The 25,574-nt window shown below is 51.2% G+C and overlaps 1 protein-coding gene across 3 annotated transcripts in view; it reads left to right on the plus strand.

Annotated features, from left to right (window-relative positions):
- Positions 1-25,574, plus strand: part of CDC27 (cell division cycle 27) — a 1,228,661-nt gene that overhangs the window by 1,156,439 nt on the left and 46,648 nt on the right. For all 3 annotated transcript variants that reach the window (XM_078645032.1, XM_078645031.1, XM_078645033.1), the window contains exon 18: positions 5,419-5,599. In XM_078645032.1, coding sequence (XP_078501158.1) covers positions 5,419-5,599 — 181 coding nt within the window. The remainder of the gene's footprint in view (positions 1-5,418; positions 5,600-25,574) is intronic.

Genomic DNA, 25,574 nt, shown 5'->3' on the forward strand with positions numbered 1-25,574 from the left:
CTCCACGTCATCGGTGCGGTTCTGGACTCTGCGCAATTTAGGGTTAATCCTCCTGAGCGGTGGGTTCGGGATATTCAGGCTCTGATTCCGATCTTTCGGCCGTTAACCCGAGTTTCGGTCAGGCTGACGGTGTGGCTCCTGGGGCTGATGGCCTCCTGCATCCTGCTGGTACATCACGCCAGGTGACGGATGCAGGCTCTGCAGTGGGACCTGAAGTTCCAGTGGGCACAGCATCAGGGCAACCTGTCCGACCACGTCCTGATCTCAGAGGGCACTGCGAATCAGCTGCAATTGTGGCTCACGGACTGCGATTGGGTCAGTGGCAGATCCCTCGGCCTTCCCCAACCACAGCACATAGTGGTGACGGATTCGTCCCTCCTGGGATGGGGGAGCCACAGGGGAGAGGCGGAGATCAGAGTCCTCTGGTCTCCGGCGGAGTCCTGGCTCCACATCAACCTTCTGGAGCTGCTGGCTATCCGGCTTGCCCTGAAGGCATTCCTTCCCTCCATCCAGAGAAGTGTAGTGCAGGTGTTTACGGACAACACCACCGCCATGTGGTACTGCAACAAACAGGGCGTGGTGGGGTCATGGACCCTTTGTCAGGAGGCTCTGTGCCTCTGGACATGGCTGGAACACCCTTTTTGTTCAACATCTGGCAGGTACCTTGAATGCCAGGGCAGATGAACTCAGCCGCCGTTGCATGATGGATCACGAATGGCGTCTGATCTCGGACGTGTGGCGCAAGGTCTCTTTCTTCAGTGGGGAGAGCCTTGGTTAGATCTATTCACCACCGAAGAGAACGCGCAATGTCATCAGTTCTGCGCGTTGGAATTTCCAAGGCGGCACTCGCACGGTGACGCTTGGAGTCTGTTGTACGCCTTTCTGCCTATACCACTACTGCCCAGAGTGCTGAAGAAGATCAGGCGCAACCGGGCCCAAGTCATCCTTGTGGTTCTGGACTGGGCACGAAGATACTGGTATCCAGAGCTACTCAGTATGTCAGTCGATCCCCCGGTTCGTCTGCCTCTTCAGGAGGACGTTCTGTTGCAGCAACAGGGGACGGTCCTCCACCCGAACCTGTCCACTCTCCACCTACATGCGTGGAGATTGAGCGGCGACAGTTGAGGCCATTCGACTTGCCTCCTGAAGTCTGTGATGTCATTCTGGCAGCCAGGCGTCACTCCACAAAAACAGTATATGCCTGCAGGTGGAACACATTTGTGGCAAGGTGCACAGTAAAGGCTGTGGATCCACACTCTGCCCTTCTTTCAGAGGTTCTCCTCTTTCTTCTCTCTCTTGCCCAGCAGGGCTCTGCACTGGGCACCATCAAGGGCTATCTCTCGGCCCTTTCTGCCTTCTTGAGGCTACCTGATCAGCCTTCTCTTTTCAAGTCTCCTGTTGTAAATAGGTTGTTGAAAGGCATCATGCACATGTTCCCTCCTGTTCCTTTCGTGATGCCTCAGTGAGATTTGAACCTTGTTCTTAATTATTTGATGTGCGCTCCCTTTGAGCCACTTCATAATTGTCCTCTTCGTCTTCTGACTCTCAAAATTGCTTTCCTGGTTGCCATCACCTCTGCCAGAAGAGTGAGTGAGCTCCAGGCTCTTTCATCTAAGCCAAGAGGAAGAGAGGCTCCACCGTCTGGACCCAAAACATACGCTCTTCTTTTACCTCAACCGCACACCACAGTTCCGGGTGGATGACCCACTCTTTGTTGGCTACGTGGGCGCTAAGAACGGTCGGGCGGTGCACAAGCGGACCATCTCTCGGTGGGTCGTTTAGTGCATCAATGGTCTGTTATTCCTTGGCTAAAAGGGAACCTCCTGTGGGGCTACGTGCCCATTCTACTCGGGCCACGGCGGCTTCTACTGCCCTGGGTCGGGGAGTACCTTTGCAGGACATTTGTCAGGCAGATACGTGGGCCTGGCTCCACACGTTTGCCAAGCACTACTGCAGTCAAGTCCGGAGAGATGTTTTTTTTGGCCTTTCTGTTCTCCAGGACTTCCTGGTGTGATCTTGGTTCGCAGGCCCACCACCGGGGTTGGTATTGCTGGGGTATCTATTCTAAAGTAAGGAATATAACTAACGTGTTTCTTTCAGATGAACAAGTTACTTACCTTCGGTAACGATATATCTGTAGGAAACAGTTAGATTCCTTACCGCCCCACCCATCCTCCCCGTTCTGAGAACCGATATCTAGGGTTAAGGTATCTCCCTTTGAGGGTCCTAGTTTCATGGCACCGGTGTCGGTTTCTTGCATGGCTCTGCGTTCCTGGCGCAGAAAGCTATGTACAGAACTGACGTCAGCGTGCAAGGGCAGCGTCTAAGTACTCCGACGTCATCCCGGCGATCACAATGCAGACGACAGACGCGGAGCCGCAGACGATGCCTACCGACACGCAGGGGTACTGCTGACGAAAACTTTCCAGATCCAAACTGACACCTGGGATATTCTAAGGTAAAGAATCTAACTAACTACTGTTTCTTACAGATATATTGTTACCGAAGGTAGGTAACTTGTTCGTTGGGGCCCAGGAGGACTTGCCAGGAGGGCTGCCTCCCTGGGCCCAGCTATGCCCTGGAACCATTTGCTTCACCTCTTTTAGCCCTGGGAGTGATTGCTTTGTTTTAAGAGCACCTGGCTCTTTCAGCGCACTGGGCGTGCTTTTTGTTTACTTTTTCCTAGGAGACGGAGAGCTTGGGGTTGAGCAGCGCTGAGTTGCAGCCCTTGCTGAGGGAATACCCCTCATAGGGATTCCCCCCTCCTTGTGAGCTTTTGGAGGTGCCCACCCCGCTTATTTTTTATATATTTAACTAGCGGGTGCCCACCCCGCGTTTTTCTTTATTTACGGGTGCCCACCCCGCTTAAGGCCACTTATTTATATTTTAATTGTGCGGGTGCACACCTCGTGACTTTGCCTTATGGATTGAGCTGGTGCCCACCTCGCTTATATATGTTTTATTGGAGAGAGCCTACCCCCGTCGAGAAGAAATCCCCGCTGCGGCCCGAGTCACGGCCAGGGCGGAAGTCAGGCAGCGATGTGCCTGGCGGCGGGCGGAACTTCCGGTTTTGTGAAGGAAGTCCCGCTCACACCGCCGCCACCTGAGAAGCCGCCTGGAGTGATGGACTTGGCGCCTGCCTGTGCGGGGCTCCCATGGCTGAGGTAGAGCCCCGTGGGCGCCAGCAAGTGAAGACTGAAGGCGGAGGGGGCTTGACGCACATTGCCGGTGCCTGCCTCCACTGCATGCGAAGAGAGGAGAGCAGAGTCCTCCCTAAAGAGTGTCCCGCGTCATGCAGAATAAGGCTGCCCCAGAGCCTGCCTTCCGTCAGTGAGGTTCCCTGCATCGTAATGAGAGCCCGGTGAGTAGGGGCTTTTCAGTTGGGTGTTCCTCAGATTCCCAGCAGCCCCGACTGGCAGCGGGCCGCTCCAACGTTTTGGCCACCATTTGTCTTAAAAGTCCCCGTGGGGGGCTTGGGGGCACCATTTGTTTACCGCTCCAACGGGGCAGGCAAGTTTTTTGCTCATAGAGCCTAAGTGGCTCCTACGATGTGGCTGAATTGTGTTAGAGCCCTGTGTGACTCCAACCTGACTATTGGACAGAGGTGCCCAGGCCCATAGCCGCATTTCCCCCAGCTGCCCTGCCCACAGAGGGCAGCTGCACCTCATGGACAGATTGATTTAAAGCGCCAGTGCGCTCCATGGGGACATGTGTATTTTTAGAACCTGTGCGTTGCTCCAATGTTTGGCACATTTATTTCAAGGGCCATTGAGAGCCCATGCCACATTTTAACTTTTCCAGCTGCCCAGCAAGTAGTGGGCATCAGCACCGTTTAGGTTTTTCTTTCTTTTAGGGGACATGTTGAGGTAGGACTGAGACGCACTCCTTCACCCCCATCTTTTCCTTCACAGCTGCGCAGCACTTAGTGCCAGCTGCTACGTTTGCGAGGTGCGCACCATTGACTATCGCTGCATTGGCAGCGTGACCTGACTCTTGGACATATGGCATTTGAGCCCCTTAGAGATGGCCAGTTGGCCAGGGGGACTATTAGGTTTGTAGGTCGCCAGGCCCTAGTGTGATTTATGTAGGTGCGCAAGAAATATCCTTCATGTACTGTTTATGCACCCTGATTTATGCTTATAGATGGGATTTTATGATTGAGGTTGGCGCATAATATATTTCTAGCCTTATGTGATACTGTGCATGATATGATTAATGCTACAGGTTGATGCTGAGTACAGTGTCTGCCAGTGATTACTGGTTGTGCCCTGAGTTTTGATATATTCTTACTTTTACTATTTTTTACCAAGTGATGATTCTGACAGTGGCCCACGTGGCCATGTCATGTGTAAATAATCCCCTGTAAATATTGCCCAGTGCCAGTTGGCACAGTGCATATTGTGTTATTACCATCTAATGTGTTTTATGATAATACAAAGGCTATTTTTATATATAACCTTGTGTGGAGTTCTTTTTGTGATGTGCCTAGGATGTTGTTATTGTGTGTGTTGTGCAATTGCTTTACACATCGCCACCGGGATAAGCCTGACTACTCGTGCCAAGCTACCAAGGGGGTGAGCAGGGGTTTTCTTAGGCGTGTAACTCCCTTTCCCTGACTAGAGTGGTGGTCTCTGCCTGGCTTTGGCGCAGGCCTTAGCCAACCAGAGATTCCCATTTATAACACATAGGCTTTTGCGATTCCTTATTAGCGAATCCATATTTTTGACTAATAAGGAATCGCAAATGACACGTTTGATGCATGTGCCAGATAATCCTTACGAAATCTCCTGTGGATCTTTTTGTGTTGGTGTTGATAAATTCATAAAAATATACTCTTTTAATAAATTGGTATCGATTTCTTGAGTGTTGAATTTTTCTCTTCTTCAGTTGTTGGTACTGTGTAAATGCTTTACATGTGTTAATTTGTGGAAGCCTGACTGCTCAGAGGAACAACTACCCAGGGTTGAGCTAAAGGTTTAACAGACTAAACCTGGTAGGTTCTAAATGGGGTGGTGAATTTCACAGTGGGGTTCACACAACCACATCATATAAAACACCGCTTTTTCTCATAATATTCATTAATCAAGCCATTTTGGACGGGGTTTGTGTAGGTATACTGTAAACCTACATGTCTGAAAAGTATTTTACTACAGCTTCCCTACATAATTAGTGATGCACAGGCTTAGTGAACTGTAATTAAAGGTGCTGGGCTACATTCAGTTCTAGTGTCCATATTTATTAATCTGGTGGAAATATTTGTCATTCTGAAATTTGGCACGTATGATGTGCAGTTTTTTATTTATTTTAGGCAGACATTTGTGTAACTAATTTCTCATAGGTTGATCTGATCAGCTGACACATACAGAACCAGATATGTTGAGAGATCATCATGTAAATTCCAGCATTCTTCCTTTCCAGGTTTATAAGAAACTCGGTCAGACTCATTTAGCATTGATGAATTTTTCATGGGCAATGGATTTAGACCCCAAAGGTGCCAACAACCAGATTAAAGAAGCCATTGATAAACGGTACCTTCCTGATGACGAGGAACCAGTTACCCAGGAGGAGCAGGTCAGCGAGTGTTATCCCTACGAGTCAGGTATGCAGTTCTGCTTTCAAATTATTGACAATTGAAAGGGAACTGGCTTTGTTGAAGCAAATATGACCTGTAATTAATTGAACATTTGGATAGTTGTTAGTGGTACTATGAGGATTATAAGTTTTATTTAATGTTTGAATGTGTTCCTTGGTGGTTGATCCTCATTCAGGAACATGAAAATACTTGCAGTGCTTGGTTCCTTGTGTATAGTTAATGATGGATATTTCCTTGCCTTACTGATATGGATCTGGAGCTCTCGTCCTGTTTTCACCACCTGATTTAAATATTTTTGACAATTCTTTTTTGGTTTTTAGCAGACTGGGTCATATGTCGCCTCCTAATTGACAATGCTATACTGATGTTCCAATCCTGTGTGTGGTATCTGGGACTGGATTACGATGCCTCCGATCTTTGCCCTGCTATCCGTGCACCCAAAGGCAATAGTGCAGCAGCAAGCTGTTGGCTGTGCAGCCCCTAACCCGTTTCTTTCCCTACCCTAAATTAAAGCTGCTGATAGGGGGTGCCCCACCAAAAGTCCTTTCATGTGAAATATCAGTCCCATTTTAACACTTCTAGAAAAATATCCCTCTCTGAACCATTTGAAGAGTTGACAGTTTTGTTCTCAGATGCTGCCTCTACATTTTTCTCTGAGCCGGTTGGTAACCTTGCAGCTGCATCTGGTGTTCTTGGGGCCTTCTGCTGATCTTTCTCTGTGAGAAAGTGGCTCTATATATCCTGGACTAGAATGAAGTACAGTGTGTATAGAGTCCACCAACCCCAGAGGTTAAAGTCAGCACTGACCTTACTCTCCAAAGTGGTAGCTTGGTCGAGCAGTAAGGCAGTACCAGAGGACAGTGTAAAGCATTTGTTGTACCCACTCAGTCAGCAAAGGACTGAGCTCCAGGCCAATTGTTTTTATATCCACAGATATAGGTGTTTTTATTTTTAGAACCAACAAAGATATACTTTTCTTGTTATGAGTTCTCTCAAGTAATTACTTTGCAAAGGAGCAATAAAGTTTGTGCACACAATTAATACAGTATTGACAGTAAGCAACACAATCCTAAAACACACTATAGCATTGAGCTCAATGAGTTTTCCACATGTAAGTACAGTTGATTACTATATAGATTACTTTAGTAGTCCCAGGACTAGATCTTAGATTCATTCCTGGGGTCTAAGCTGAAACCCGGTTAGCAAAATAGTTTTAATTACTGTAGTGAATTTTCATGAATATAAAGCGGTTTTACAAGATCACACTTAAAAACTTTTCAAAGGAAATCTGACAATGTTATTCATTGGGAGAAAATTCAGGTTGCAGGTAAAGTACGATCGCGTTACTTTTGTAACCCAGCACTGGTCTCCTAGGGCCAGCACTGGGGTCTTAACTCAAAACAGGTAGGTAATTGAGTTTCAGTATTTCGTGCGATTTTTTTAAGAATGTCAAGTTTTCAAAAGTAGACACTTAGAAGAAATTTCATAGAAAAGCAGACAATGGGTTCCTATGGAGAAAATACAGATTACTAGTACCCCCGCTAAGGATTACTTTTGCGGTTCAGTACTGGGCTGAAAGGTACAGCACTGGCTTCTCCCCTGATCACAGGGCAGTACTTCAGAATTCGGACTTTGGCTGATTTTATGTGAATATTTTCAGATTTCAAAACTTCACACAAAATTTTCGAGTCAAAAATGGGTCAATGTTATCCAATGGAAGGTAAGTAAATTACCGTTTTCCAGGTGAGTACTTGGTTGGTGAAATTAAGGTTCTGGGCATAGACTCAGGGGTCCCCCAGGGTCAGGTAAGTACAGTTAGTTCACTCCCAGCGGCACAGGGGCGGCCGGGTGCAGAGGTAGGTAGGCCCAATGAGGGAAGGGGGGCCTTCGGTTGGTGGCTACTTGCTAGCAGGCCACGCGGCTGTGGGAGCTGGGCTCCTGGTCACTTGCTCAGGGCAAGGGGGGAAGTAGGATAGGACACAGGGATCACAGCCAGCGGCACTCGGGCGGCTGGGTGCAGGGTGCTTTTGAGCTGTCGAGCGCTCAATGTTATCCAATGGGAAAGGTCAAAAAGGAACAAAGGCTGCAGGCTCGGGGACAGAGACTCTCCAGGGGCGACCAGCACTTCGAGAGGTAAGTTGGGATCTTGGTGCACAGGTAGGTACCCCAAAGGGAGGCACAGGGGGCTGTAGGGCGCCAGGTGCAGGGGTGTCTTTGGGTGTCGGAAAAGCTTGCGCTCGGCTGGTCGCAGTTGGGGTGGCCCCTGATTCTGAGTCTGCAGGCGTCAGCTGGTTCTTCGAGGAGGGTCTATGGGCACTGGACTTCAGGTCCCAGTCGCCGGGGGGACGTCCTTGTGGTCTTGGTTCGGTTGGGCCCGGCCCGTGCTCGACGGGTGCAGAGTGGCCTGGTCCGGAGCTTCCTGGTTGGCACCAGGTGGGTTGTTGCAGCAGAGCCTCTGCTGATGGGAGTCCCAGTCTTCAGGAGGGTCAAGGCAGACAGGTCTTCCGGGTGTCCCAAGGTTGCTGTCTGCAGGAGACGCCGGGATTAAGCAGGAGCAGGTTCCAGGATCGACATGCCGGTAGGGCTGGGGCCAAGTCAGTTGTTGTCGTTCTGTTGTTAGTAGCTGCACGGTGGGTCGTCTTCTTGATCTTCTTTCTTCTTTTCGTATCGGGATCTGAGGAAGGAAGTTTCAGGGAGCCCCTAAATACTGAATTTAGGGGCGTTACAGGGAGGGCAAGGACTGGGACCAATGGGTCCCTGCCCTGGGGTGGGTACACCCCCTACCTCACTCCTCTCCTGTGGGAGGGGGGCAGGAATCTAGCTGTGATAGGGCAGGGCTCCCCATCTTCAAGATGGCCGGAGCCCGGGGTCGTGCTTCACCTAGTCTCCCCCACCTTAGGGGTGGGGTTGGCACAGGCTGGCACCCCCCGTTCCTGATGGAGTTTTTCCCCGCCAGAGTGGGGGGGCAGGACTGGTGGGGGCTGGTTGCTGAGTACAGCAAATGGTCTGGAGAAGCTCACAGAGGCGGCATGCCTTTGAAGCTTCCCCCTGCCCATCCTGGGGGAGGAGATCTAGCACCTCGCCCAGGATGTGCATTGTTGCAGGCCCAGGAGAGCGGGGCTATCCTACCCAGGGATCCAGCAACATGTCTGTTGTGTGGCAGCCTCTGCAGCCACTCAGCCAGACGTGGATTGTAGGTTAGGGTTTCAGAGGGCATCTCTAAGATGCTCTCTGGTGCACTTTACATTAAATCCCACACTGGTATCAGTGCTGGTTTAATGTGCTGAGTAGTTTGATACCAAACTAGTCAGTCTTCAGTGGAGCCATTATGGTGCTGTAGAGTTCGTAATGCCAACCTCCCAGCACCATATACTCTTAATGGCATCACTGCACTTACAGTGCCCAGGAATGGCCCTGGGTACTGGAGGGGCACAGGGCTCATGCACCTGTGCCCACACCTCTGGCATGGGGCACCCAGCTAGAGGGGTGACTGAAGTATGCCAGGGCAGTGGGTTCTGTGGGCATGGCACACAGGGATGTGTGCCATGTCGAGACTGGTTTTAGTTCTGTACTTAGGCACTCAGCCTGAAAAGGCAGTGTTTGGGTGCCAGTGTACAGGGCCCCTGAGGGTGGCACAATAAGTGCTGCAGCCCTCAGGGGTCTTCTCTGGTCACCATGCCCTGGGTACCTAGGGTACCAACTACTAGGGGCTGACAGGTGGCCATAGATGCCAATTGGGTTTTGTTTCAGTCAAGTTTTAGGGAAGGAACACAGGCCCTTGGTACCTGGTTGGCAGGAGCCCAGGGCACACTGTCAAAGCACATCAGCAATTCAGAAAAAAGTGGGGGCATACCAAGGCAAGAAAGATGGCACTTTTTCACATTCTCATATTATGTATTTTTTCTGTAATGCCCTCCTGAGGGGGCGCAGACCATTCTGATCAGTCTGCCTCCAATTACACTATAACAGGCTGCAGGAAGTTGGCTTATATGTAATGAGCAAACACAAGGAGATGATGGACGGAGTGCTGAAACTTTATGGACACTCACCCCCAGTAACAGATCTGGGTTGAATTCATCATCGTTCTATTGCTCACTTTGCCATCTCAGTTCAGACCCAGCTATATGAAAATCAGTCTTGACCCTGTGCCTCATGGGAACAGGCCAGCCTGAACTGCCAAGCTAGATCTTCCCTGAACCAGAAACAAGCATCCAGGGACTGGTTTCGGAGTAACTCCCCTCATCAGTCAGGCTAGCTTGGATCCAGTGGCAAAGTGGACAAGGGACCCACGTCTGGGCATACACTGCCAACCTAGGGCAAACGGACAAGTTACTAACTTTCGGTAACGATGTATCTGTAAGAGACATACGTTAGTTATAGATTCCTTACCTTAGAATTACCCCCCAGGCGTCAGACTGGATCCGGAGAATTTTTTCTGTTTCACTACCCATTCGTGGCAGTAGGTGGTGTCTGTCGACTCCACATCCATTGTTGGCGGGATGACGTTGCAGTGTCTACTTGGACACCGCCCCTACATGCTGACGTCAGTTCTGACACGACTTGTCACGCCAGAAGCGCAGAGCTGTGCAAGACACTAACCACTGGTGCACAAAACTAGAGCCCTGGAAGGGAGTCCCTATCCCTAGAAGTCATTTCACAGAACGGGGAGTATTGGAGGGGAGGTAAGGAATCTATAACTAACTTATGTCTCTTACTTGTACATCATTACCAAAGGTAAGTAACTTGTCCATCTGAAAGAGACCATTAGTTATAGATTACTTACCTTGGAATAGATACCCCAGCAATGCCATCCTTGGAGTTGAGTCTGCAAACTAAGGTCACACCAGAAAGTCCTGGAGCACAGAACGGCCAAACAAGCAGTCTCTCCGGACTTGGCTATCCAGGCAGTAATGTTTTGTGAACTTGTGCAGGGTTGTCCATGTAGCTGCCTGGCAGATGTCAAGCAACGGAACTCCACGTCCCAAAGCAGAAGAGGCTGCCGTCGCCCTGGTAGAGTGGGCGCGCAGTCCTACTGGAGGTTCCTTTTTCGCCAAAGAATAGCAGATTTTGCTGCATAGAACAACCCATCGAGAGATGGTACTTTAGTGCACGGCATGACCTTTCTTGGCGCCCACATAACCCACGGAAATCTTTAGTGCGGTCAAGGTAGAAGGACTGCGCACGTTTTGGGTCCAGACGGTGGAGTCTCTCATCCTCCTTTTGAAGGGTGCGGAGGTGGGTAGAAGGTTGGCAATGTGATGGTCTGACCTATGTGAAAAGAGGTAACCACTTGGGGCAGAAAAGCGGGCCTAGTGCGAAGGACCACTTTGTCCAGATGAACCGTAAGAAAACGAGGCTTAGAGGAAAGAGCATGAAGCTCACTCACCCTGTGACCAAATGTGATGGCAAGTGAAAAACGGTCTTCAAGGTAGAAGATGAAGAGGACAATAATATAGTGGTTCGAAGGGAGCGCACATAAGGTAAGTAAGAACAAGATTCAAGTCCCACTGGGCTATTACGAAAGGAGAAGGAGGAAAGAGATGAATAATGCCCTTTAGAAATCTATTTACAATTTGAGACTTGAAAAGAGAAGGCTGATCAGGAATGCGCAGAAAGGTCGAGATGTCCGAAAGGTAGCCTTTAAGAGTGCTCAGAGCAGAGCCCAACTGGGCCAAAGATAGAATGAAGAGGAGAACCTCTGAAAGAGGGGCAGACAGGGGATCCACAGCCTTTGCTGTGCACCATGCCACAAATGTGTTCCATCTACAGGGGTATACCATTTTAGTTGAGGGACACCTGGCTGCCAAGATGACATTACAGACTTCGGAAGGAAGGTCGAAAGCTGTCAAATGTCGCTGCTCAATCTCCACGCAAGGGGGTGGAGGCTGGGCAGGTTCGGGTGGAATACCATACCATGCTGCTGCACTGAAGATCTTCCTGAAGAGGCAGTCTGATCGGAGGATCGATGACCATGCTCAAGACCTCGGGGTACCAGACTCTTTGTGCCCAGTCCGGGGCCACAAGAATGACTTGGGCCTGGTCGCGCTTGATCTTCTTCAGCACTCTGGGTAGAAGTGGTACAGTCGGAAAAGCGTCTGGGTGGCCACAATTCCACTTGTGACGAAAAGCGCTGCAGATCAAGTGCCGCCTAGAAACTCCAACACGCAGACCTGCTGACATTGCGCACTCCCTTCGGTGGCAAACAGATCTAACCAAGGCTCTCCACACTGCTGAAAAATACCTTGCACCACCTCAGAATGAAGACGCCATTCATGATCCATCCTGCAGTGGCGGCTGAGTTCGTCCTCCCTAGCGTTCAGAGAACCTGCCAGGTGTAAAACCACCAGAAATATGCCCTGATGTTCCAGCTGTGTCCTAAGGCGAAGAGCCTCTTGACATAGGATCCACGACCCCACCCCTCCCTGTTTGTTGCATTACCACATGGCGGTGGTGTTGCCTGTGAACACCTGCACTACTCTTCCTTTGAGAGAAGGAAGGAATGCCTTTGGTGCAAGACTGATCGCCCTGGGCTACAAAAGGTTGCTGTGGAATCCAGACTACGCCAGAGACCCCTGATCTTCACCTCTCCCAGGCGGCTGCCCCATCCCAGGCGTGACGCATCAGTCACTACTGTGAACTCTGGTTGGGGAAGGGAGTGGGGTCTGCCGCTGACCCAATCCTGGTTTGTGAGCCACCACTGCAATTGACGTGCAGTCCACTCCGAGATCTGGACGACGACTGAAAGATTGCCCTGATGATGCTCCCACTGGAACTTCAGGTGCCACTGAAGAGCCCGCATATGCCACCTGGCATGATCCACCAGCAGGATGCAGGAGGCCATGAGGCCCAGCAGCCTCGGGGTCATTCTTACCGAAATCCGGGATAGAGGCTGAAACATCGGTATGATAGCCCGAATATCCCGGACTCGCTGCTCGGCAGTATAAGCCCGAAACTGCGCTGTATACAGAACTGCTCCGATTAAAAGGAATTTCTGAGAGGGAGTCAGGTGTGACTTTGGCACATTGATCGTGAACCCCAGCAAGTGCAGGAGGTCTGCCATAGTCTGAAGGTGGAAGACGACTGCTTGGGGCGAGCCCGCCTTTAACAACCAGTCCTCCAGATAGAGCAAGACAGTGATCTATGCAGATGAGCTGCGACCACCGCCATTACTTTCGTGAACTCCCGAGGGGCGCTGATAAGGCCAAAGGGGAGCAGGATTAACTGAAAATGTTTGTGGCCTACTGTAAACCGTATGTAATGCCTGTGGGTAGGCAGGACGGTGATATTGAAATAGGCATCCTACAAGTCCAACGCTAGCATCTAGTCTCCAGGGTCAAGGGCAAACAGGACCTGAGCCTACGTGAGCATCTTGAACTAATCCTTCCGGAGGAAGCGATTGAGGGCCCTGAGGTCTAAGATAGGACGCAGGCCTTTGTCCTTCTTGGGTACCAGAAAGTAGTGGGAGTAGTAACCACAACAGAATTCTGGCACAGGTACCATTGCGATAGCTCCCTTGGCCAAGAGAGCTGCAACTTAATAGCTGAGACGGGCCAAGTGATCCTACGACATGCAATGGAAGGATGGGGGCATGGAGGGAGAGGTAGTTTCGAAGGGGAGGGACTAGCCCCTGTGGACTATTTACAAACCCCACTGGTTGGACGTGATGTTTTGCCAGTGAGGAAGGTAATGGTGGCTCCTGCCGCCCACTGGCAACTGGTGGCCCTAGTTGGTCAGACTAGGAGGGTTTGGAGGCTGCTGCAGGGAATTATGGTTGGACTGGCCTACCCGCTGGCCCCCAGACCCGCGTTGCTGGGTAGCTTGCACAGCTCTGTGACCAGACTGGATGGAAAGTGGTGGGGCACCCCTTCTGTAGCTACAAAAGAAGCGAAAGGCAGACTGCGTGGGGCCAGAGATTGCCACGAGGCCCAAGGATCTGGCCGTAACCCTAGAATCCTTGAAGCGCTCGAGCGCTGAGTCCGCCTTGTCGCTGGATAGGGGACTGCCATCAAAGGGCATGTCCAAAAGGGCGGGTTGGAAATCCCCAAAGGAACCAGACGTCCTCAACCAGGCATAGTGCCTCAAGGCTACTGATGAGGAAACCGTTCTGCCTAGAGAGTCGGCAGTATCCAGCCCACACCAAATGACGAACTTAGCTGCGTCTCGACCCTCTGCCACTTCGCAGGAGCGAACAACCCAGGCCTCCTACAGGCACTGTGGCAGCCCTTGCGCAACCATATACCACACTGTATGGGAATAGCGGCCCAAGAGGCATGCAGTGTTCACCGACCGCAGCACTAAGCTGGCAGAAGAAAACATCTTCTTCCCAAGTTGGTCCTGCTTCTTAGATTCCCTCTCTGGGGGAGCAGTAGGGAATGCGCCCTTAGAAGACGAGGCTTGGACCACCAAGCTCTCAGGGGTAGGGTGTTGGGAGAGGAAAAGTGGGTCTCCCGGGCCCAGGCAGTGGCGTCAGGCAATCATCCTGTCCACAGGAACACCTGTGCTGGGCTTGGACCAAGTGCCCAGAAGGATGTCCATGAGGGTTTCATTAAAAGGTAGCAGGGGCTCCAAAGAGGCTGCTGCCGGTTGAAATAACTCAGTCCTGAGGGCTGCCCTAGAAAGCCCAAGGCCTCAGCTGCCCTATGCAACACCACTGCGTAAGAAGCTCCCTCCTCCGTAGCCATTGGGGATAGGGGGGCGGGGGGAGGGGAGCATGCCAAGGTCTCTGGAGGTATCCAAACAACTGGTATCACCCAGTTTCTCTCGCCAGTCCAGCTCCTCAATCTGGTCAGGTAAAGGGTCTCCAGACCCCTTGCCAGTCCTCATCACCCTCCTCTGGCTGCCTCTCAGGACGATGGGGAATCAAGGGATGAACAGCGGTACAAAAGTATTCTCCGACACCGGGTCCAATTTGGGGGTGAGGCTGGGGTCGATGTCGGTTGGGGGCACAACCGGCATCGGGGGCATTGTCACTGGAATCTGCACCGGGGAAGGTACCATGAGGTCGACCGGCGCTGATCCGGATTCAGGCCTGGATCCTCTGGGCTCTCTGGCGCCGGAGCCAGAGCTGCTGGCATTGAAGGCCCTGGGCTCCCAGCCGGTGTCGAAGGGCGGCTCACCGCCCTTCCTGAGGCAGAGTTGTCCGTCGGAAGAGCGGCAGGTCCCTCATTCTTCGGCTCCTTCTGACTTCCAGGTCTGGCCCTTGCCTGTTCCGCTTGGCATCGGGGATGGCCGCCTTAGTTTGCAGCCGTCGCCCACGGAGGAGCTGCTTTCTCCGCCGCAGGGCCCTACGAAGGCGGGTGCGGCCTTCGCCCACGCGCTGTCCACGCTGCGGGCATCCTACGCATGGGTGACCCGATGGCTCACTTTCCGGCGGACCATCTCTTGAAGGTCCTCCACCAGGGCTCTGGTGGGAGGGAAATCTTACTTCCCTTTGAAGGTTCGCTCCTATCTTCCTTGACGGGGGCTTGGAGACGTCCTGCCTCAGGGGAAGCGGTGCCTCAGCATCTTCTGCACCAGCACCTCCCGGTGCCGCGTGAACCTTCCGCCGTCCCAGGAGACCCGCTGGCTTGACTCTTGGGGGCTCAACATGTTCGCCTCGACCAGTGCTGCCCTGTGGGCCCTTAACACCTTGTGTGTTCTGGCTAGGGCCTCCTCCTGTTTGTGGGACTCTGCTGAGTCTCTGGGATCCGCAGTGTCCCAGGAGACTGGTCAGGTGGACTTACAGCATCATGCTTTGGATGGCCGGGAGCTTGCGGCGTTTATTCTCTGCTCCGCTCTGGACATCTCAGAGGTGCTGGGCAGAGCCATGTCTTCCTCAGTCGCTCTCCGGAGCCATGCTTGGCTTCGTGACGGAGTATTCCCTGAGAATATTCGGGAAACGACTCATCGACCTTCCATTTGATGGCAGCCTGTTGTTCCATGCCCCGGCCGACTCCGCCATCCTTAGGCTCTTGGCGTGGCTCCGTCCTCCTCCTCCGCCTTATCCCCCTCCTCTTCCTCAGTGACTCCTGGGTGGGGCTGATTCTGGGCCTTCTTAGGCCGGTTGTTCTGGCTGTGGAGTCTGTTGTCTGGCCACTTGCGTCCTATCTTGGGACTTTGGCATTGTTGGCTGCTGGATGGCCCTTTTGTTGATTACGTGTGTGTGTTCTGCCGGAGTTGTTGCGCAGACTTGGCCCTGAGATTAGGCCTTCTGTTTTGCTTGGGCTGCTTGTCAAGCCTTTCGCGGGGGTGTTGTTTTCCCTGTGGCTCTTTTATTTTTTCCTCTGCTGCGGAAGTTCTTCTAAAGAGGGTTCCCATATTTTGGGACTTAACGTACCCTATGTGGGGTAGTGGTAGCTGTCATATGGCTTGAGCTCTGCTAGGGCGTTCTGGTCCCCTTCGGGTACCAGTCCTCGATGACGTTTATGTAGGTTGCTTTGATCTTGAGGTCGTGTGCGCGGCCACTCATAGTGGTGTCCCGGGCATCTCCTCCTCTCCCTGCTCCTGTCCTGAGGTCTGGGCTGATCCTGTGTTCTCCCTTGCCAGGCGCCGCCTACTCTGCCTTCCTGGGGCCTCGGGCTGTTCTTCTTGCGGCTATTGACTGCCGCCGCTGTTCTAGCTGGCAGGTTGTTCTCCATCTGGAGTGGGTTCGCCTTTTCCCTCGCTTCCTTGTGTCCTCTAGGCTTCTTATTCTTCCCTTCCGGTCTTGGCATTGGGCGGAAGCTGTGTTGCCTTGTGGGGGAGTGGGGTGCTTCGGCCTCTCCGACCTTGCCCCTGGTTCCTCTGCTGTGAGTGTACGGGCCTCTTCAGCCTTCTTCTCCCTCCTACATTCGCTTGGGGTCGGTGGGGTTCTGCTTGTGGGAATTCCCATTGCCTCCAGCTTGCGTTCACGAGCGCATGCACAGCTGCCATCTGTCTTTTTAATGCTGTAATCAGGCTCCTCTGCTCGCACTCCCCCCCCCCCTCCCTCCCTTCTCCCCCTCTGCTCGCACTCCCCCCCTCCTTTCTCCCCCTCCCTCTTCGTCAGTTTCATTTGTGTCCTATATCCTGTGAATGCTCCTCTGCTGACACCCCCCCCTCTCCCCCTCCCTCTTTGTCAGTTTCATTGGTGTCTTCTATTGTTGTGAATGCTCCTGCTTCGACCAGGCACACACACCATCAGTCAGTGCACGCTTTCACCAGGCACACACACCATTAGTCGTCCGTGCACGCTTCCACCAGGCACACACACCACCAGCCGTTAGTGCACGCTTCCACCAGGCACACACCACCAGCCGTCAGTGCACGCTTCCACCAGACACACTTCCACCAGGCACACACACCACCAGCCATCAGTGCACGCTTCCACCAGACACACACACCACCAGCCGTCGGTGCACGCTTCCACCAGACACACACACCACCAACCATCGGTGCACGCTTCCACCAGGCACACACACCATCAGCCGTCAGTGCACACTACCACCAGGCCCAAGAACCAGGATACCTACACCAAGGAGCCCATGTACATAGGGATGAAGGGTTGTCGTAACCCGCCGTTGCCGCCAATGGAGGTTTGTGGAAGATCAGCAGCTACAGAGTCTTGAGGACCAGGCCGGTGGAACCATGTAGTGGAATTATGACTAGAAGAACCCGAAAGCCGAGGAAACAGAGTCCAAACCACCCTGAGGGGACCAAGAAGCACAGGAGTACAATGCCACCCCTTGTCAGAGGTACTTGCTGAAGCATGACAGTCTTAAGGGAGCTGCTGTGGAGCCCAGGCGATGATGCAGGAGCACAGGTATTGTCCCACGCTGGTTGACGAGTGCAGGAAGGTCAGTGGCAGACAGGACCACCACCATGCCTCGGCAAACACAAACTGTGTTTTGTGGAAGAAGATGCTGTATTGCAGACCAGCAAGGTCTGTGGGACTAACCCAGCAAGGGCTGGCCCTTAGCATGCAGGAGAGCAAGCGGGAATCGATGGAGCCTCCCTCGAGGCCCCTCTGGCCGCAGGCACTGGGAGTGGCAGGGACGCCTCAACAGCACAAAGGAGATGAAGACCCATGATGCAGAGGAAGCAGGGAGGACATCTGTCGTGGAGCTGTGCAGTGCTGGAGGTTGTGGCTTCTTGGAACTTGAAGATCTTTGGTGAAGAGAGCTAAGAAGCCTTTGTAACGGCAAACAGATGTGGTGCACAGGGAGGCGGTTCACGTTGGCTGGTGAGGGATTAGTCGCTCAAGTTGCAAGTAAGACTGATCAGGCCTCTTGAGAACTAACAAACCACCACCTGTGTTGCAGAGCTGGGCAATGTCCATGGGATAACAGGATCAGTAAACCGGTTGTCGACGTAGACGTGCTTGCGTATGCAGCGAAGTGACTCCTTAACTTCAAGGGAGATTCCTTGTGGCTTGGAGGCAGTCCTTGATGACTCGGAGGATGCATTGCCATGGAGTTGCAGAACTTAAAGAAACACCGGGATGAATATGCAGCAGGAATCTTCCTACTAAAAACAGTCTTGTCGTAGATCCGGACTTAAACAGCTGAGTTCCCGTGTCCACTAGCAGAAGAGTCTTTGAACAGTCATCCGACAACAGGCAGTCGGATCTTGAAGTTGTCGGAACGAATCTAAGGGCCTACCCTCAGGGGCGCCCTTAAGTAACCCTAAAAAGGAGAATGACCTCTTCTGTGGTGACCCACCTATCAGAGGAATCAGGGATGCTACTCAGTTGTCCTAGCCAGTCAGATGCTCCTGGGGCAAAGATACAAAATAGCAGAATCAAGTGGCCACCTGGAGGAGCTCTGGGCACCTCCCTATCTTTTGTGTGGTTTCGCACAAGAGCGGGAGCCAAAGGCTCCTGAACTGGGCAAACCTAGTTTATGCAAGGAGGGCACTAAATGAGCCCTTCAATGCAGTCTGGTGATGCTGGGAAGCTCTCCGGCCCTACATAATTCTAAAGGAAAGGTGGTCACACCTCTCATTTGTTCAGCTTCCCATGCCTGAGTTAAGCTCATCAGCAGGGGACAGAACACTGTCTCGGGCTGGCAGGACAATCCTGTAAGGCTACACAGGTAGGTATTGGGTGGCCCCCAGAACATGGTATCATGCAACTAACACTGGGAACACTGTAATTGCATGATTCCAACATGTTTGATACCATTCATGACCGTGGCAGCCATTATGTAGTTGGACAGCTCGACTTGCCAGTGTCCTCTATATACCTTATAATGGCTGTTCTACACTCAGAGAATTGAGTTCCGTAGTTGTAGGGGGTACCCACTCACTTAGAATCATGCACTCCGCCCTTGGAGTGAAGGGGCTACCTTAGGGTTGACTAATAGGTTTAAAGTGCAGTGGCCGGGGGCGTGGCTTGGAGCGTCAAGATGGCATAAGAGTGCTCCGGACCCCTCGGTCATCTGCTCGAAATCCAAAAGCCCATCAGCAAAAAATCAGCAATCCTGGTGGCTGATACCGGCCCACTATCACAGGCAGCGGGCCGGCACAAACACGGGACCACCGGAATCACTGCCCGGGGACAGACCAGCTCTGCTGTGAATGCGGCGGATCAACCCAAAATGGCAGAACCGAACCCTCAACCGTTGTAGAGGGGAATCTAGTCCCACTATAGAGCCCGTGCTGCAGCAGAGAAGTGCCCAGTGTCCCATTTGAAGAGCTGGGTGCGAGAGAAGTTATAGAGACGCTGACAAGACAACGGTAGCTCACCCGTAGCGGCATCTCCTGACGATGGGTATACAGCCCAGGGCCGAAGTAAGGAGGTCCCGGGCAGGAAGGTGACAGCGCTATCGGCACAGCCGCAACACAATTGTGACCGGCCCAGGACGTCGGCCCCCTAACCCCCCTTTTACTCCCCATACGGTCAGCACCAATATGAGCTGAGGGCCGGAGTGACTCACCTCTTCTAACTGATGCCTGAGAAACCTGGGAGGACCAGTGCACCATGACTGCTGGAGACCCGCAATTAATGCCAGTGCCTGCCCTGACATGCAACATCAGAAGCCAGAGGGCCCGGAGAAGACCCCTCCCAACCAGGACTGTCGGAGGACACTGGAACCCCGAAGGCCACCGCGCACCACCAGACAAAGACGGTAAGCATGTGCCCCGGGGATGGTCGGGTAGCCCAGCAAAGTAAGAGGGCAGAGAAAGAGTCGCTGAGAGTCCGCCCCCAATCCCAAGCTCCCGCCGGGTGGGCCAGGCACGAAAACCACAAGGAAGCAGGCACCGGGCCTCCATCCAGAGCCCTGCAGGAGACCCAACCACTGACTCCAGCAGCAAACTGTCTAAGAGCCCGCAACACCACACACCAGAAGACAGACCAGCACAGGAACAGACTTAAAGGACCCAGCGCCATAGCTGTAGGTCACGGGGAGGCCCTCCACAGCGAGACTACAAGCCGGCGTAGAGTGCGGTGAAGCCCTGGAACCCCACTAGCCCACAGTCATCCATCAGCGTGGGTGTGAGTGTGTCCGTGGCGCAAGGCCCAAAGGTCTCCCCGACTGCCAAGCAGGTGACCGAGTGCATAGGTCCACTACACCCGCCTTAAACGACATTTGATTACAAAAAGGGGGTGGTGATGGACAGAGTATCTGAGTTAATCAGAACACTCCTACCCAGTCAACAGATCAGGGCTTGATCCATCACCGTTTTTTAACTCACTGCACCATCCCAGTTCAGAACCTGGCTATATGCAAATTAGTCTGTCCCTGGCCCAGTGCATCATGGGAACAGGGCAGACCAAACTACCAAGCCAATTCTTCACTGGAAAGGAAACAAGCTTCCGGGGACCGGTTTCTGGCATTACAGCCGTCTTCGGCCTGGCTTGCTTGAATCCTGATGGTGCAATGAGCAAGGGACTCATGTCTGAGCATACCCTTCCACACTCATGGTGGCCAAAATAATTACAAAAAGGGGGTGGTGATGGACAGAGTATCTGAGTTAATCAGAACACTCCTACCCAGTCAACAGATCAGGGCTTGATCCATCACCGTTTTTTAGCTCACTGCACCATCCCAGTTCAGAACCTGGCTATATGCAAATTAGTCTGTCCCTGGCCCAGTGCATCATGGGAACAGGGCAGACCAAACTACCAAGCCAATTCTTCACTGGAAAGGAAACAAGCTTCCGGGGACCGGTTTCTGGCATTACAGCCGTCTTCGGCCCGGCTTGCTTGAATCCTTATGGTGCAATGAGCAAGGGACTCATGTCTGAGCATACCCTTCCACACTCATGGTGGCCAAAATAATTACAAAAAGGGGGTGGTGATGGACAGAGTATCTGAGTTAATCAGAACACTCCTACCCAGTCAACAGATCAGGGCTTGATCCAACACCGTTTTTTAGCTCACTGCACCATCCCAGTTCAGAACCTGGCTATATGCAAATTAGTCTGTCCCTGGCCCAGTGCATCATGGGAACAGGGCAGACCAAACTACCACGCCAATTCTTCACTGGAAAGGAAACAAGCTTCCGGGGACCGGTTTCTGGCATTACAGCCGTCTTCGGCCCGGCTTGCTTGAATCCTGATGGTGCAATGAGCAAGGGACTCCTGTCTGAGCATACCCTTCCACACTCATGGTGGCCAAAATAATTACAAAAAGGGGGTGGTGATGGACAGAGTATCTGAGTTAATCAGAACACTCCTACCCAGTCAACAGATCAGGGCTTGATCCATCACCGTTTTTTAGCTCACTGCACCATCCCAGTTCAGAACCTGGCTATATGCAAATTAGTCTGTCCCTGGCCCAGTGCATCATGGGAACAGGGCAGACCAAACTACCAAGCCAATTCTTCACTGGAAAGGAAACAAGCTTCCGGGGACCGGTTTCTGGCATTACAGCCGTCTTCGGCCCGGCTTGCTTGAATCCTGATGGTGCAATGAGCAAGGGACTCATGTCTGAGCATACCCTTCCACACTCATGGTGGCCAAAATAATTACAAAAAGGGGGTGGTGATGGACAGAGTATCTGAGTTAATCAGAACACTCCTACCCAGTCAACAGATCAGGGCTTGATCCATCACCGTTTTTTAGCTCACTGCACCATCCCAGTTCAGAACCTGGCTATATGCAAATTAGTCTGTCCCTGGCCCAGTGCATCATGGGAACAGGGCAGACCAAACTACCAAGCCAAACGACATTTGTGCACGGAGATGTGGACCCACCTCCCCTGGCCCCAAGACTGGCCTGGGAGTAGAAGCAGTGGCTCTGAGTAACACACCCTGAGTCCCACCCCCACAACACAGCCGCAGCACGATTCGAAGAGCAGATCGGGAGGTGAGTCAAGCAGCGATGTCCCGACCTCTGCCCACCCCCTTTGGGAAGATAGTGCAGGACCCTGAACTGGCAGAGACCAGGAGCCCGTGGGAAATTGAGCCAAAGGGCGCTCTGGACATGTGAGGAAAGGCTCAAGTAGGTTTATTAGGCCCTTTCAGTTGAGAAAAGTACATCGCTGATATGTGGTCTTAGTCAGTTGAGAAAAATGAAATCAATAAAGGGTTACCAAGTATGGAGGGAATGAATGTGTGGATAGGATTGCGAAGATCGTCCCCATTGATGAAGGATGTAGTGCATTTATGATAAATAGCGATGAAGTTATAATTGGTCTAAGACGAGTAGGAACAATGGGTACGAGCTCAGGCAGTCATGGTTCTGTGATAATCATCAGTGTGTTCATGAGCTCCCAACGTCACAAGAAAACGTGGTTGCTTAACAAGGAAGAGTTCAAAGATTAAGAAGAACACTAAGGTATCTACAGGAGTGAGTAAGATGAAGGGTAAGAAAATACTTTAATCTGTTAAATTGCTATATGCTTCTGGACCTGACCCCCTTCCCGGGGACCTATTTCTATATGAAAAGGAGAATTGGTCGGCCTCCATCACGATCCTCTCAAATGCCATCGCAGCAGGAGCCCCAGTCCCTGAGTCATGGAAAGGAGCTGAGGTGATACTGATCTTCTAAAAAGTCAATAGATCATCCCCAAGCCATTACAGACCGATAAATCTCATTGATTCCATCCAGAAAGTGGTTAGCCGAGCACTACTGAACAAGATACAGATCTGGATTAAAGATAACATCCTTTGCCCATTTCAAGTGGGCTTTAGAACCAAAACAGGAACGATTTATCAAGCCTTCCCCTTAACTTTACTCACGTGGAAGACTGTGGTAATGGGTCGGGGTGGCCTATATGTGGCCTTTATAGATTTAAAAACAGCTTTTGACCTTGACCCTAGACATAAACTGTGGCAACGCCTAGCTGTTATGTGGATGCCATCGGAGATCTTGACTATGATAATTCGCCTTCATGATGCAAACTACGCAAAAATCTGCTGGCGTGACCAAGGGCGCCTGACAAATTCCAGAGCCATTAACGGTGGTGCCCATTAAGGGTGTGTGCTCGCCCCTACACTCTTCTCATTATACATAAACAGTGTTGTTCAGTTCTTGCAGCAGGACCCCTCGGATACACCATTGCTGGGAGGAGACAGAATCGTGAGGCTATTGTTTGCAGATGACACCTCGCTGGTGTCCAAAACACCTGGGGGCCTTGAGAAACTACTTTCAAGGATTTCTGTGACTTGCGCAGTCTCGAAATTAATACCTTGAAGACTAAGCTCTTAATGATTTACCCCCACAAATCTTTTAAGGGCAGACTTTCTTCGAGCAGGACCTTGCTAAAGAGGGCATCAAACTGTGAGTACCTGGGAATCACTCTTTGAGACACCATGTCATGGAAGCCCCAAGTGTTAATCCACCCTGAAACTCCAGAAAATAGCTGGGGCAAGTAGTAAAGAGCAGCGTTCCTCCCACAGTAAACCAGTGGCGGCGCCTCTACAGATTTATGAAACGAAAGCAGTGAGCACCACACTCTACGGAGCAGAACTGTGGGGCTTTGATAGGTTGGACAAGCTTTATAGGGCAGAGAATACCTTTCTAAGGAACTTAGTCCAAGTCCCACAGAGTACTCCACTTCATCCTTTAAGACTTGGCCTGGGGAAAAAATTGATTGTTGACAAGGCAAATCTTTGCCCTGTGTTATTCTGGCGGAAACTATGGACAACCCCAGAGTTAAGCTCCTATGCCAAGTCTTTGGAAGAAGTCATCTCCCTAGTCAAACAGAAAATACTAGTCAAGCTAAAGAATATAAAGCATGTTTTTTTAGACATAGGGTGTGGGGATTTCTGGGAGAATATGGACCCTGCATCTTTTCCCTCTAAAAACACAGTTAAAATTGCAGTACTGGGGTTGGGTTTTTCATCAAGCTACTGCGAGGACCGGCTATCCAACGAATTTATGAACTCCGAGTCCGCCAGCTTCTTAGAACCCTTTTTAGACCTTATTACAACCTCATTAGATATGAAGCTGTATATGCAATTTAGGTTTGGCACACTCCCACTTAATTGTTACACTGGTGCATGTCGCAGTACCAGTGCATCCTCACGGTCCTGTCGGCATTATACCTCCAGAATCCCCAGCGCACGTTTTCTTCGCCCGTCAGCTTACTCCTGTCCCAGGTCCACGTGGCTCATACCCGTATGCAAGCAGATGGGGACCCAGGTCCATACTGAAGCCTTGGCATACTTAGAGGAGACCTTAGACAAGTTATAGCCTGCGGCAGTTGCGAAGTCTTTGTGCCATATGTGGTGTATTAGGAGCATAATACTGCTAAGGGGCAGAGATTGTTTCCTGCTTCATGCTGTAACCATATTGTTTACAACAGTGGGACTGAATTTGTTTGCAACCCCAGCAACCTTTTAGCTCTATAGCATAGCGATTTAAGAGGACCACCTAGCTTATTTTTACCAGTGTGGAGCACGCAATTCGAGAAAACATGCTAGAGGGTCCTTGTATTGTATTTAATGATTGTGTTTTATTTTGCCCAGGGATAGGCTATGCTTTGATAGTTTTAACTTAATATCTTTTTAAACTTGTATGAAATCAACGGAAATATATTTAATGAATGCACAATTGCACTTTACGCTCATTCTATCATGGTAATGGAATGTATGACTGGTTGTGCATTTTGTACTTTTATTGGTTGTGACCGTATTACGTTAATTTGTTGGTCTGCTATGTTATTTTCATGATTTTAAATCTTGTGTTATTTAGGAAGGGATGTATGTGGTGATTTAATTCCGTAATCAATGGTCTGGAATTTGTACTTGATTAATTGTAGTGTTTTTTTCATTGAGTTGTAGAATTCTGTTCACTCACCCGCTGACTGGCTGAGGAAAGAATAGGCTCCCGTTTTGTTTACTTAGTCTATTTAATCATCATGCTTCAGGTCCTTTCATTACAACACTAAACTCCACAGAAATTCTACAGCTGTTATCCTCTGCGGTTGAACCATTACTCTACTTCAAAGAGGCATATATGGACTACATTTGGTTTGCGTGAATCAAACCAGCTTCTCCTACCGTGACCACACGTCACCTGCTGCTCTAATCCAGGTCCCAAAGACAAACATTTTGAGGGCTCTCCCCTCTCCGAAGAGCCTCATCATCCAAGCTTCCTCTTCGACCAAGCAGAACCTTGACTTTCTTCCTTCTATTCTTAATGACAAGAAGTCCAAAAGGATTCAGGCAGTGGGGGAGAAAGACTTACCTCTGTGGAGCCTTCTCATTGACTCCCATGACCATTTTGTAGAAGCTGTGCATAATGGTAAAGACGCAGCCAAGCAGATTATCTGCTGTGGCTTAGATGCATTAGATTTGGTGGCACAATCATTAGGCTTTTACATTGTCCTCTGCTGCCATGTCTATATGTGTTCCATGGGCTATTCAGGGTAGGTCCAAGCGAATCTTATGCGCTTGCCCTTTGTTGAAGTGCATCTTCTCTATAACTGTTCAAACTTGGTCAGGCTAAGTTCAAGAGGTAGTATTAAGGTCTGCCCTTCTGGTGGTGCCAGACCTTGCAGTCAGTGCAACAGACCAAAGAGTTTTTTGCCTCTTCAGGGACCGTTTTAAGGGCCAAGGGCCTTGGAGGATAGTGGCAATAGTACTCTTCCTTCTCC

Source organism: Lissotriton helveticus, chromosome 5_1 (genome assembly GCF_964261635.1).
Source record: "Lissotriton helveticus chromosome 5_1, aLisHel1.1, whole genome shotgun sequence".
In the NCBI taxonomy this organism is placed as follows: domain Eukaryota; kingdom Metazoa; phylum Chordata; class Amphibia; order Caudata; family Salamandridae; genus Lissotriton; species Lissotriton helveticus.